Source organism: Grammomys surdaster, unplaced genomic scaffold (genome assembly GCF_004785775.1).
Source record: "Grammomys surdaster isolate TR1022 unplaced genomic scaffold, NIH_TR_1.0 334, whole genome shotgun sequence".
NCBI classification, from domain to species: Eukaryota; Metazoa; Chordata; class Mammalia; order Rodentia; family Muridae; genus Grammomys; species Grammomys surdaster.
Window position 1 is genome coordinate 2,627,586 of NW_021604753.1, and position 14,731 is coordinate 2,642,316.

Genomic DNA, 14,731 nt, shown 5'->3' on the forward strand with positions numbered 1-14,731 from the left:
CTCCACACAGGCAAAACCAACACTTTGGCAACTGGGCAGCCTCCTCCATCTCTGGTTGGATTTTTTTTCTTTTTTCTTTTTTCTTTTTTTTTTTTTTTTGAGACAGAGTCTCAATGATATAACCCATGTTAGCCTCAAACTCGGGATCCTCCTGCCTCTGCCTCCTAGGTGCTAGGATAGCAAGTGTATAACTCCACACCCAGATGAGACAAAGAAAATTCCTTATCAACTATGAGAAAGTGGGCTTAGATGAGGAACTACAAGCAGAAGAGTGCTGCCAACCCAGGAGCAGCATCGCATCTCCAGGACTGAGACGAGCTGGGGAACCAGTGCTCACTGAACAGTGCTCACTGCTGCTGGCTGACGAACAGAGGCTGCAATCCTGCATATCTATCTCAGGATCTATGAAGACAGGGAGGGCAGAGTGCTTGGGACTTCTGCTCCACCAAGACACCAGGCATGATGAGAAAGACACAGAGCTTCCTCTTGCCTGAACCAGGCTCTACTGAATTCCTAGAGTAGACCTCAAGGAGGGCAACTGGTCACACTCCACTGAGAGCCTGAGGCTTAGAGAGGCCCAACAGGAAGTGATAGACCAGAACTCCTCTAACTTTGTGACATTGAGTGTCCTCCAAAAGTCAATGTCAAGAAGAAGGACCAAAGTCTGAATGCTCCCCATATCTTACATTTCCTGGAGGCCAGCTACCAAAGTGGTCTGGCCGACTCTAGAGAGCTTAGGTGAGACCACAGGAATTATTTAAAAGAGAGAAAGAAGGAAGAGTCTTAGATGTATCTTGAATGTATCCAATGTCTTTGAACTTCAAAACCTCTAGTGAGAAAAAAAAAATCTGAAGTTTCAGATCTTCAAGAGAGAGGGAAAGGTTTACAAAGAAATTTCTGAGCACTGTCACTGGAAGGTCTAAAGGAGGAGGGCGGAGCTAGGCAAAACAGCTGTGGTGAGGTGCTAACCTCTGCTGAGCTGCCTTCAAAGCCTTGCTCCAGACAGTGTCAAACTCCGCCTCTGCCCTGGGGCTTCCCAGGATCACTGCCTCGGTAATCTTCTGCCAGGTCTTGTGATAATGAATGCTCGCTCTCTCCACACCTAAGAACCTGATGGCTTTGCCACTAAAGCCACTATGGAGTGAAGAAAGAAGAGCTCCATCTGAGGACTAAAGGCCATTAAAGGATCACCTGGGCCTCTTGTTTACCACTGCCGGCTCTATCAGAGGCTCAGGGGCATGGAAGGACAGAAGACAGGACTGAAGAGGAGGCACAGGCTGACTGCTAAGATGGTGTTCACAAACCTGTGTAAAAGCCCTCTCTCCTGTGGATGGCACCAGGCCTTCTTTTTTCCCAGTATGAGATTCCTATAGAATTCCACTTTATTGGAGTCCATTGTTTCAATGTATCAATTTTTCTGATAGAAAAATGAGGGACAGGAGTGTCTCCACAAAAGTATCCTACCTCCTGCCAGCCAGCAGGAAGAGCTCTCCAATTGGTAGAGATGTGAGGCATCTCAGCTATTCTACCATGCTTCCACCATGATGATCTCTGAGCTAAAATAGTTCTCTTCTCTCATAAATACCTCCTTTAGGTATTTTACCATAGTAACAAAAAAGCAACTCACGATCAGTGGGTGCAGAAGACATCTCCTAAGCAGTCCCAACATGAGGTCCTTACCACAGCTCCTCCCCCCACCCAGTGCCATTCTGATAACCCCCACTCCATCAACTTCCACTCTGATAACCCTTTTTACCCTGTCTTATGGAGTCTTCATTCAATGACTAAATTGACACAGCCTAGTCCTGGGAGAATTTAAAAATATGTTCCTCAAAGCTCACTCATCGCTTGCCAATAAAAAGTTCCTGACATAAGTAGGACATAGTTTTTGCCTTCAGAGACTTGGTATCCACTAGAAGGCTAGCTATTCTTGGTTGTCAACTTGACTGCCCCTGAAATTAACTAAAACTCAAGTGGCTAGGTATACCTGAGGTAGTTTTTATTTTTGTTTTGTTTTCGAAACAGGGTTTCTCCTTGTAGTCTTGGCTGTCCTGGAACTCACTCTACAGAGAGTAGAGTGGCCTCAAACTCACAAAGATCTGACTGCTTCTTCCTCCTGAATGCTGGGATTAAAGTTCCTGTCTTAGGAGATTTTTATTAATGAAATCATTTGAAATGGAATTATCCACCTTTAGATCTTGAGAGGTGGGAAAGCCCACTTTACATCTGGGCCACAACTTCTGCTGGCAGCCAATAGAAAGAACATGGGAGAAAGAATCTTTTGCTCTGCCTGCTTGCTCTCACTGGCAAGTCCACTCTTTCACTGTCATTAGAGCCTATGTCTTCAGGATTCAGCTGAGAAATCCAGCCTTGTGGGCTGAACAACTACTGGATTGTTGGACTTTCCATTAATAGATAACCATTATTGGATTAGCCCAACCATAGCCTCGAAGCCACTCTAATGAGTCCTACTTAGACAGACAGACAGACAGATGCTAAATTCATTCATTCATTTGTTTAATCAGGTCTGGTCCTCCAGAAAACCCTGACTAATACACAGCCCTGCAAGGGAGAACTGTCCCCACTGCACAAAGAGCCTTCTGAGCACTAACTAGGGACTCAGTAATCTGGGTTCACTGCCACCACCCAACACTGTCTCACAACCCCACTGTGAAAAGCATTTGGACAGAGTTGTCTTAGTCTTGGTTTCTTTGGATCCTTCCTTAAAAGCTGTCTTGTCAAACTGCAGCTTGCCTTCCCCTAAGCTCACCTGAGTTAGAACTCAAGCTGTGTGCAGCATCACTACTTTTCTCTTACTTAGAAACCAAATAAAAAAGCACAAGGAAAATGGTGACCTGGAGCTGGAGGTGTGGCTCAGCGACAGAGATGCGCTGTTCTCCTGGCACCCATGCTGTGGCATGTGTACCTGGCACCTGTACATACACGCGCACACCACACACCATATATCACACACACACATATACACACAGACAACACACACACACACATCATACATACACAGACACACACAGACAACACACACATATACCACACACCACATATCACACACACACACACACACATATACCACACACCACATATCACAAATACACATACACCACACACGTATATACACACAGACACCACACATACACAAACACACACACATATACCACATACCACACACACATAACACACCACACATATACACAGACAACACACACATACCACATACCACATGCTACACACACATACACACATACCCCACATGCCACACATGAGGCTTGTAATTGACTCAATAAATGTTATCAATGACCGTTCATTCCCTAGATGGCATGCGAATGACTGACTGGGTAATGTCTCTCTAGACTTCATCTGCATGTATGCCTCAGGAACACACGGGTATGCTTGCCTTTGTATGTTACATTTGTAGGGCTTCTTCTATCAGGGAACACACATCTGAACCAAGACACCTATAAGTGCAAATGCTTTAAGGAGGTACAACAGGCAGAGGCTGTGTGTGGAGTCGTCAGACCACTCCTGGTCACCAACAAGTTCTGCTACCTCCACAAAAGCCACTCTTCTTTACTGGTTTACATCATTCTTCAACTGCTTCTGTGCTCATATGTGTGTGGAAGCCACGACAACCTTGGATGACATCTTTAGAAAAGATGTATTCCTCTTGAGACAGATTCTCTCTTTGGCCTTGAGCTTGCCAGCCAGGCTGTTCTGGTCCTCTTGTTCCTGCCTCTACCCTACAAGAGTGAGCCACCACGCCCAGCCTTTTCTTTTTACCTCAGTTCTAGGATTTAGACTCGGTTCATGATGGTCATCCAGCAAGCTCTCTCTGACTGGACCTTCTCTCCAGTCCCAAGTTCTGCTTTTAATGTCCCATATTCACGCTCTCCTACTCACTCGCCACAGATCCCAAGTGTTTCGAGCTAAGTAATGCTTTCCACAGAATGGACTTTTCCTTCTCTCCCAAGTACTCTGGGTTTATCTCTCTGTGTTTAGTCTTTATGGTCTATGGCGCCGGCTGGCTGCTATAGCAGGTGGGCCCTTACCCAGGTCACACCAGAGCAGCCAGCATTCCAGATAACCACAGCATCAGAAATAGGGCCAGCCTTACCTCAATGAGCTTCCTCTCATAGGAGCTTGCTAGTTCCTCAGCAACTTCCCCAGGCTTCTGTTCAGGGACTGTGACTTCTGCATCAACGTTCCAAAGACTAGGTACAACTTCAGGAAAAGAAAGACACTCAGGTAAGTGTTTTAACATACCTCAGAAATACATTGCCTTATTTTAATACATGTATTTTGTTTACTCAATATTTATGCACATATGTGTGCATATGTACAATTTCTCCAGAGAGAGAGGTCTTAATAAGGAAAAAATACACTTAGTAATTATGTTAACAGTACAGCACTCTTACACAAGTGCATCAAGACAAGGGGTGGTTAGGGTCTTCTGACAGTATAAGGGTTACTGGAGTTCTGCACAGAGTTGGAGGTGACCTTATCACCCTGTAAGCCTTGGGGGGAAAGAAGAAATGTCTTAGCAGCCCACAAGCTCATGCATACAACTTTCATACTGTCCAAACATCATTTTCTCAAACAAAAAGAAAACTTATTCTAGGAGGTGGTGCCTGCCTACAGTGTGCTTGGAACAGTGCTGCCAGGTCCCAGGCTGTGGTGCTTTAAATGAGAATGGCTTCCTTAGGCTCATATGTTTGAATATTTGGTCCCAAGTAACAGGAGCTGTTTGGAAAAGATTAAGAGGTGTGGCCTTGTTCAGGGGGTGTGTCACTGGGTATGGGCTTTGAGGTCTCAAAAGGCTCAAGCACGTGTACTCTGCCTCCTCTGTGTAGATCCAGGTGTGAGCTCTTAACTATTCCTGCGCCATGCCTCTGCGTGCCATCATGGATTCTATCTCTCTGTACCATAAACCCTACTAGACACTTTCTAAAGTGCTTTCCTCATGGTGTTTTATCATAGCACTGGAAAGTAACTAATACAGAAGTAGAACCAAGAGCCATCTGTAAAGGCTCCTTAGATGGAAATCCAACAGCCTGGAGGAAGTCTCTGAGAGCAGTACTGCAGGGCACATGCTAGGGGATCATGCCATACAAGGCGTGCTGATCCATGAGTGCCTCTTTTGTACTTGAAGACCAAATAATTAAGAAGCTGGGACTGAGTCGGGCAGCTGCAGTGACTCCTGGAGAACAAGAGCAAGACAGGATGCAGCACTGGACAGAGAAAAGGCCCAGTGATATACTTCACAAACAGGGACCAGGCTCCATTTCCAGCATGTGCTGAGAGGTCAAAGCCCTGAATGCCTAATAACCCATAATGAGATTATACTGGGGTAGAACCGAGGCCTGAGGTAGCTCAGGTGACAAAGAGCAACCTGCAGAGCTGGGCAGCCATCAGGAGAAGCAAGGCCGTGGAGGACAATGGAATGCCCTAGGTTCTAGAAATTTAAGTTGACTTTAACCACCATAGGAGTGACCAGCAACACCTAGTGACTTGAAGAAACTTAAAGGTTCCAGTGAAAGATGATTAAAGGAGCATGTTACTTTAAATTCATTTCCTTTAAAATGTGAGCTATCTTTGTCCTAAAGAAAAGGGAAACTTGTAGAGGAAATGAAACAAAAAATACAAAGCTGAGCGACAGGCCAGTAAAGAAATTCCAGCCCTGGGTAGGAGTACGGGACACACACCAAAGTACACTGTGACTCAGGTGGAGTGACTCCCATGGCTGCACAGTACCAGTCAGACAACACTGGCCTGAGAGGCAAACAGGGATCAAAGCCACAAGGGCATGGGCAGTCAGAGCGGCTCTGTCTGTGGGGAAGCTAACAGTAGGCAGGTCTGCATTGAGTGGAAGTTAGGGTGCCTTACTGAAAACAGGGAGTTGGGGGTCAATCCACAGTGCCCTTGTGTGCAATCCCAGCATTCCAGAGTCTGAAGTAGCACAATCCTGCATTTCAGGCTCACATGGACTACTTAAACTGCAGGGGGAATGGGAGGAAGGAGGTGGTAGTGGTATCCCCAACTCTTATTTTAAAGGCAAAATAAAAGCCTGAATGAGAAGGTATAAACGCCTGACACAAGTAGATTCCTAAAGTTAGCAGAGGACAACAGGGGAGCTTGTCTCAGGAAGTAAATGACAGGAGGCTGAAGTGCTTAAATACAGGAGATTCCTTGTAGGAAAGAAAAGCCCATGAAACTCAAAAATGATGAATACACAGAACACCAAACAACACAAAATAGAAGAAAAAGGTGAATATCATCTCCAGTGAAAACAGGCTGCCACGTGGGATGAGGCCACTTATCTGGTGCCTTAGCATGTTTGTAGCCACCACAGCACAATCACAAAACAACTAGAATGTCAGTGCCAAGGCTGGAGGTCAGCTGCAGATGTGTGCTTTGCGGGTCTGAGGGAGTGAAAGCAAAGGTACTCCTCATCTTCACACAAGTCATCAAAAGTGCTTACAAACAAACTACCCACCTTCCAGAACACAGCCGCCTCCAGCAACTCAGTGCCAGCAGCTACGGCATCACAGCTGCCAAACGCAACACATTTCCACTGTCACCACGGGTCCCTTACAAAGGCCTTGCTACCACATTCCCGCTCTCATCCCGGCTTTCTCTTATCTCCACTGCAACAGATCCACCTTTCGTCTATCACTTGGCCCTCCATCTATAGCTGGCCATTAGTAAGTGATCCCTCTCAGGTGGAGAAAAGCTTCCCTGAGTCCAGGACTCAGGGCCGAGGTGTCCACCTCTGACCCTTTCCCTTGGGGTTTTGCTTTTTAACTCAGTTTTCACCTTTTGGCTTTATTTGAAACTACTGATACCAGGCACTGTCTCTCCTTGGACTTTTAGACTTGACCCCCAGTCCAGTGAGGTGATGATCCACGAGATAGCTGTGCCTTCCTCAGTCAGTCCTCCAGGTGCCCTGTGAACCCCACAGACTACAGGCATCAGACATTTCTCCCTTCCTCATCCATGGGAACAGCATATGGTGTCTTCCATACAAAACCTCCAGCTTCTCCATCTGGTACCCGACTTGAAGTGCTCCAAATTGATTCACTTTTGCAATCAATTCTGACCTCAAAATTCCTTTTACTCAATCTTAATTCAACTGACCAACAGTATCCTATATCCCAGTATTATTCAGAATCTATACAAATACTGCAAGCAGCCCTGTTCTTTTTTGACTCTACACACTGCAAATGTTCCGTCTTCAAGTCACTGTTGATAGATCTGTAAGTTTGTTGCAAAGTGAGAACTGGAGCCAGACCTAGCAGGAGGGGTGGCAGAAGCAGAGGAGCAGGCCAGCTGCAGCAAGCACCCACCCAGCACACACCTGTTCTCCCTGCAGCCTCCACTCAAAACCAAGCTGCTGATCTGACTCTCCTAAGGTTTGTATGGATCATTTGTTTCTGCTGGCTCCTGCCTCCCCGGAGATTTGATTCCAAATTCTAGAGTCTGATTCTTAAGCTGCTGCTTCCCTCTTGGCTGCTGTGCCCTCTACGTGGGCAACAATGGCTTCTCTGGCTCCTGCCCTGCTGCACCTCTGACCTGCACTCACATAGACATCTCCTTTTCTCCTGCTCTGCCCAGTTCTTTCCCCTCCCCCAGGACTGCAGTCCCACCTCAACTGCCTGGACTCTTTCCTTTGTGCCCTCGGACTCTGAACTGCATGCGCTATCTTTCCTCGCGCTTTCCTGGATCTAGATTTATCCAGCTTCTTTGTCTTACCCCAAGAGCTGTCTGCTAAGTCCTATGGCTTCTCTGAACCTCCCGGCTTCTGGGATCTTGGAACCCTTCCTCTGGGTGGAGTTCCTCCCTTGTTTGTCCTTGTTCCTTAACTGTTCTTCCCCTTCTCTAGCCATAAAGTGTCTCTGGCTCCTAAAGCCTGCCTCTGTGCCCTTGGGGCCTGCTCCACACAGCAACACAGTTCTCTCCCAGCTCTGGCCTATCATACCCACCTGGGCTTCACACTACCTACGTATATCTTTATTTATATCTTTGCTAACTGTTCAACACCAGGCTTCTAAAAAGTTGAGATAAGTAAAAACATGTTTGATAAGTAAGATTCATAAATTTCTAAGGTCTACTCAGGTTCACAGTAATATTTGTCTAGCTTCTTTGTCTTTGCTCACTTTAAGATTTAGTAATTTGAGACGGGCGGTGGTGGCGCACGCCTTTAATCCCAGCACTTGGGAGGCAGAGGCAGGTGGATTTCTGAGTTCGAGGCCAGCCTGGTCTACAGAGTGAGTTCCAGGACAGCCAGGACTACACAGAGAAACCCTGTCTCAAAAAAACAAAAAACAAAAAAAAAAGATTTAGTAATTTGGATAAAATAAAACAAAAACAAACAAACAAAAAACCCCTCAGTATTCTATAATGGTATAAATGGATCAGTAAAGTTGCCAGCCTCCCTATAAACTATATCTATGAGTAAAAATTTTAGTTTGAAACTAAAAAAGTTTCAATTCAAAAAGTGTTATTTTTAAAGCTCAAACTTAAAATGGATAAGCTTTAAAGTCCTAATCTAATAAAAACTACTAACTCATTGTAAACTGTTAAAGATGATTAAGACATTTACGTTAATGATCAGTCAATCACCTTATAGATGATAGAATTCTTTAATATATTCAGTACTACACTTGTGCTCATGCTAAAGTACTAATGCACTTGGTTACAGGGTAAGCTTTATTAAGCCTCCTATATACGCTTCCAAAGTTAGACCTAAAAGAAGTAACAGAAATAAGCAGAGTTTGTTTAGTTTAAATATACTTAACAGATAATGATCTTCAAACTCTTCAGAGAGCTGCTGAATATAGCATTTAATGTTTAATAAAAAGCTTCCTGTGATACAGAGATATGCCAGCTCCTGGAAGCTGCCCTTAGATCTTCTCCAAAGAAGATGGTAGGCACAGAAGAACTCCACCTGGAGCTTGCTTTAAATGTGGCAAAGCTGGGAAAAAACTGCCCTTTACCTCATCCACTACCAGGACCCTGCCCAAACTGTGGACAAGCAGGACACTGGAGAGTTGATTGCCCCACTCTGCCTAGACAAGGTAGGCCAGTCTCCCTAAGTTCCTCCTCCACAGGAGAATCTGTCAGATTCTGGGCCTGGGAACTGAAGACTGACGCTGCCCTGGGACTTTTGCCCCCAACGACCTGGGACTTTTGCCCCCAACGACCATGTCCAGGTAGCTGGTGAGTCTTGTTCAGAGATACTGAGATACTAAAGAAGAATACTAAAGAAGAATACTAGAAGAGTACTAAGGAGAGATACTAAAAGAAGCAGTACATCATAAAATTCAAATAGAGTACTTGGGGGAGTAGGAAGTGAGGGAGTGTGGTGGCAAGACTTTTTTTTTGGATAATAAGGTTAAAGGATACTAAATAACAGGGAGCCTGTGTTTCTAACCTTGATATGAAACACAGGCTCAAATCTTATAAACTAAGTCATGCAGAATTGCACTCCATACAGATACAAACACTTAACTTTGAAACAGGACATAGAAAAGCTGGGAAACACTGGCAGTGTTGCACCCTTGCAATCCCGCACAGGAGGTGGTGCACCCCTGCAATCCCATCACAGGAGGTGGAGGCAAGCACATCCGGAGTTAAACTCATCTTTGGCCGCAGAGCAGTTGAGGTGAGGTGACTGTCTCAGGACTGTCTCAAAACAAGAAAGAGGGCAGGTGCAATGGCCCAGTGAGTGACGGTACTTCACAGCCACGCCTGCCCTGATGACCTGAGTTCACCCTCAGGACCCACAGGGTAGGAGGAGCACAGAGTCACACAGAAGAGATGTACACACACACACACACACACACACACACACAAATGAGCATTAAAAAATTGCGACAGTAACAAAGAGTTAGATAAGATCTTAATACTGGAAAAAATCAGAGGCCCCCTTGGGGCTCTTAGTCTCATTAACAAAACAATTTGTTGACTGAATTAGAAGTGAGAGGAGAATCTTATTAGACATTAAGAAAAAGCAGCTGGTGAGCAGGCTGTTCATCTCAGCAGTTACACAGAGAAGGATGGAGGACAAAAGGAAAGCAGGACAAACCACCTGAGTTAAGCCTGCAGGGGTCAGCAGGGGTCAGCAGGGGTCAGCAGGGGTCAGCAGGGGTCAGCAGGGGTCAGCAGGAGCCAGACGCAGGGCTGCAGGGCTGCAGGGCTGCAGGCAGACAACTCGTAGTGTGGAGGTTTTAGAGAACAAGAGAGCCACAGGTGTAAGGAAGGCGTGCTCACAACAGAAACAGAGAGAAGAAAGGAAAAGCTACATTTTCTGAGTAGTTCGAAAGAAGCAGGCTACCCTACAAAGGAGCATCTTTGAGCTCCTTAGGAGACTGAACTAGGAACAGGAATTCTGGGAAGAAAAGCACATCACCTCAGTAAGAACTGTGTCTCTGTCTCTTTAGTGTGACAGGCCTATCTTTCTGGTGGTGGCCCCTTGAGCAGGTCATGGGTCCTCCAAACTGGATCAACTCTTAAGGAAGGATACAAGGGCATGTCTCCACCTACAAGTGGACTCCATTCTTTACTAGCAGCAACGCCAGCAGCAGGGCAGAACCCAGAGCTATTCATAGCTATCCAGTGTGTGTAGTCAACTGCCCCTAGGGTCTGGCACCCCAAATGCCCTTCAGATCTTTGCCTAGGGTCTCTTTCCACATGGAGACCCTGCTTATTAAGAAGATGTGCCCCCTAACCCATTGGAGTCATGAAGCCATTGGCCTACCCCCGCCACTCCCCCGGGGTTCAAGACTCTGAGTGTACTTAAGAAGAATCAGCAATATTCCATACTGGACAAGGCAGACATAAAAATAAGCTTTTTTCAAATTAGAGTCAATGTTGGCTCTTTTGGTTTTTGTTTGTGTGTTTGGTTTTGGTTCTTAATGCCTTTTTATGAGAGGGAAAGGACAGAAGTTGGGTGAGTAGGGAGGTGGGTGACAAAGAATATGATCACAATATATTGTATAAAATTCTGAATAAAATTGTGTTTTGTTTAGGACATGCATGCATGTCTGTGTGCACAGGCATTCACTCACATACGAGTGCCATCAGAGGATAATGTGGGGTAGTCCATTCTCTCTCCATCATGTGGGTCCTGAGAAATGAACTCAGATCACCAGGCTTGGTGGCAGGCACTTTTGCCCACTGAGCTATTGCCATGGTCTAGAAACACATTTTTAGACCTTCAAGGCTGGGGGTAGACTCTGATCAGCCATGACAATTTCTCATAGACCAGGTGACCCTCTTCTGCAATGTTCCAGCCTCCTGCTGGCCTAGTTTAGCTCCTACAGCTATGCAAGCAAGTCAGACTCTTTACTTCTTTGTACACAATCACATCAAACCTGAGTCCCAGTGTGCCAGGCCTTTCTCCTCAGCCCTCAGCCACTAATGTGGCTTCTTAAACTACTCAACAACAGAGCACTATAGTATAGACCTTAAACTCTACTGAGGTAAGAAGACCCCACAGTAATTAACACACTGCCTGGTGTATCTCTAAAGCAAAAGGACTCATGCTTACACAATGAGGAAGCCGCTGATTAGGTTAGTTACTGTAAGGATATTTTTTTGTGCACTGTGTAAAGATTGTCTCTGTATTATACAAATGCTGATTTCTGTTCCAGCAGAGATCTGATTACAACCCAGACTTTGGTATTGTTATTCCAGTTGTTCAGCAGCGCCTGCATCATACTTTGTGAACACTCTCTCACTCACTTTCTTACTGGTTTTCATAAAATGTTGATGGCCTATGGCAAAAGAGGAGAGACACTGAAGGCGGCGGGGTGTGTGTGTGTGTGTGTGTAAGACTGACAAACTGAACAGGGAGGAAGAAGCTGGCTCTGTACTAGAGACTGAGGTAACAAGCCATGTGGCAATCAGAAAAAGTATAAGTTGTAAGAGCTAGTTGGAGACTAGAATAACTAAAGGCCTAAACTGATTTTAAATAAATATAAGTCTCCATATATGATTATTCAGAGCTAAGGCAGGCATAAAAAGGCCTTACAGCTATAAGTTACCACTCACCTCCCTACTGCCTGAGTTGGGATATGGTGAGGCCAGTTATGTATCCTGTGAAGTTACAATACAACATCCGATTTGCTTTGCTTTTAGTCATGTCAAGATGATGCCATTAGCGTTGAGTGAGAAAATATTCAAAGAGAAAGTATGCAAGGAAGACAGCACAAAGGAAGTTAGAGTAATGACAAATAATCTGAGAGTCAAACAAATGTGTACCACTCTCCAGCCTTCATGCATTGCCCAAAATAATCCAGGTGTGGAGTGAATTCTAAATGTCAACACTGAAAAATCATACAAACATGGTGACTAGTGAAAGCAGAACTTGGTGGGTTGCCTCTTTCCTGAGTCGGATCTCCTGGTTCGGATATAGAAGGGGTAGCTGAGCACACTTCCTGTGTCTGCACTTGAACAAGAGTGAATATTGCCTGTTGAAGTGGTGGTTTCTTCCTCTGTGACCCCAAACTTACTGCTACATACCCCAGGAGGAAACGCCTGTTTCTGTTTGTGCCAACAAGAGCTGGCTCCGAATTTAGGAACACAAGGCACACAAATTTATACTCACATTCACTGTCCCCTCCCTCCCTCCCTCCCTCCCTCTGTTTGTTGCTGTTGTTTGTTTTGTTTCTGTCTCAGTATGCAGCTCTGGCTGGCATGAAACTCCCGCAGCCCACATATCCTTCCAGTTGCTTGCATCACAGGTACACCCCACTCAGCGCAGCAATACACTCTTAATCCTAAAATGTAATCAATAACAATTCGCTCCTTGTTTTACGTTACTTTCACAGTGTCAAGGAAGCCCTGAGCAAAACCCAGAGCTACTGGAGGCTAACAGGCCAGAGACACCTTCGTGAGTTGTGCTGATAAATGTACACTGCACCAAAAGGGCCAGTACAAAGGCAGGTCAGAAACAAAGAGGAGTCCAGGCATGGCGACATGCGGCTGCAATCCCGGGTAAGGAAGGAGGATACATTCAGAGAGTCTTGTCTACATGGTGAGACCCTTAGCCAAACAGAAGAGAGGGGACGAGGGGAAGGAGGACAAGGAGAGGAAAGAGAAAACACGCAGCATGACTATCTATATTTAATGGGCTCATCACATGTGAAACTCCCATCCACCTTCAGCAGGGTTACAGAAAACCAAAACAATGACCCTGCTTCAGCTCACACAGCACTTTGTGCTCACTAGCACCAGACACAATCGCTGACCGCGATTGGTCCAGCATAGCATCCACAGTTGAATACGCACTACTCCACTTCCTGCCCTGTCTGCAGTTAGCTGCCTCCACCTGTGTTTCCATGGAAGTGTAGTTATATATTCCAAGTGGGAAAATAATGATCTGACAAAAAAATAATCAAAATCAGCTTCCCCCATGACATGCACTGAGCCACTGAGCCAGTAGACATTTACTTAGCATTGGAACTAGGTTTTTGTATGTTTGTTTTTTGTTTGTTTGTTCGTTTGCTTGAGACAGGGTGTTTCTACATAGCCCTGGCCATCCTGGAACTCACTATGTAGGCCTCTGCCTCCCTGGGATTAAAGGTATGCAAACACCACTCATGGAAAGAAGATCCCTGTGTTTTACTATTTTTAATGGTGTGTAAGTATGCGCACATGAGTGCAGATGTCCACAGAGGTCCTAGCCTAAAGCTAGAGCAATAGATGACTGTGAGTCAGCTGACACGAGGGCTGGGAATTAAACCCCCATCCTCTGGAGGCGCAGCCATGCTCCCAACCACTGGACCATGTCTCCAGACCCTCCAGAACTGCCCCTCACGGTACAGAAACACTGAGGGTTATTGGATATTAGTTGGTCATTCAAATGTTTGGGGGGTAAGTCACTTGCAGTAGGTAATTCCTCTGCTGGTATCACTAGCAGACACCAAGGAACACATTAGGTTTCTTTCTAAATCATCCTAGGGAAACTGCACATCATGGAAGCAGCATACAATATGATGAGGTCCTAGGTTTGTTCTGATTTGAACAAGCACACAGGGACCCCAGATGCACACAACGTGTGCACTGCTGGGGAGAGTGACCAAAGGGCACTTTAAACCCAGGGACAGTTTCCTAGAATACCATAGTGCACATAAGAATACCAGCAGCCATAGAGAAGACCCGGCTCTGTGTGGTAGAAGGTCTGGGATGCTTCCAGACTCCAGAGCAGAAATGCACCTCCTACGTGACATATCGATGACCCCAAGACACCAGGTTTTCAGACTGTTGTAGCAAAGGCCATCTCTAATAGCTAGAGATGGGAATGGAGTCAGGCATGGAGTGCTAAGGCTAGACGCTTAAGGTTCAAGATCAAGCTCCTCCATTCACCAGTGTAACCTTTAGCCAAGGTTTTCAAGTGTTCACTCCCCTGCTAGCTAATGAACCAGTACCTAGACAGGAGACATGCAGGGCTGTTTAAGGGACTAAAATGAATTAAATGGTAACACGAGGGTCACACTGAGCAGGGATCAGGAAGTGAGTGTGAATTGGGGTGTTGGAAAACAGTGACAATATCCTAATTAAATCAGAGTGAACAAAGGCTTCAGTAGGGAGGTGCTGTCTGACCAAGCCAGCAGAGTCCTACAATGTTCTGGGATGGCAAAGAGAGCAATGAGGCTAATGAATGAATGGAGAGAGAGAGAGAGAGAGAGAGAGAGAGAGAGAGAGAGAGAGAGAG

The 14,731-nt window shown here is 45.6% G+C and overlaps 1 protein-coding gene across 1 annotated transcript in view; it reads right to left on the reverse strand.

Moving 5' to 3' along the window:
* The window catches only part of Snx29 (sorting nexin 29), a 386,660-nt gene that overhangs the window by 145,685 nt on the left and 226,244 nt on the right, over window positions 1–14,731 (reverse strand). Inside the window, exon 15 of the mRNA XM_028778358.1 lies at window positions 4,130–4,236. Within this exon, the coding sequence (XP_028634191.1) occupies window positions 4,130–4,236 (107 nt within the window). The remainder of the gene's footprint in view (window positions 1–4,129; window positions 4,237–14,731) is intronic.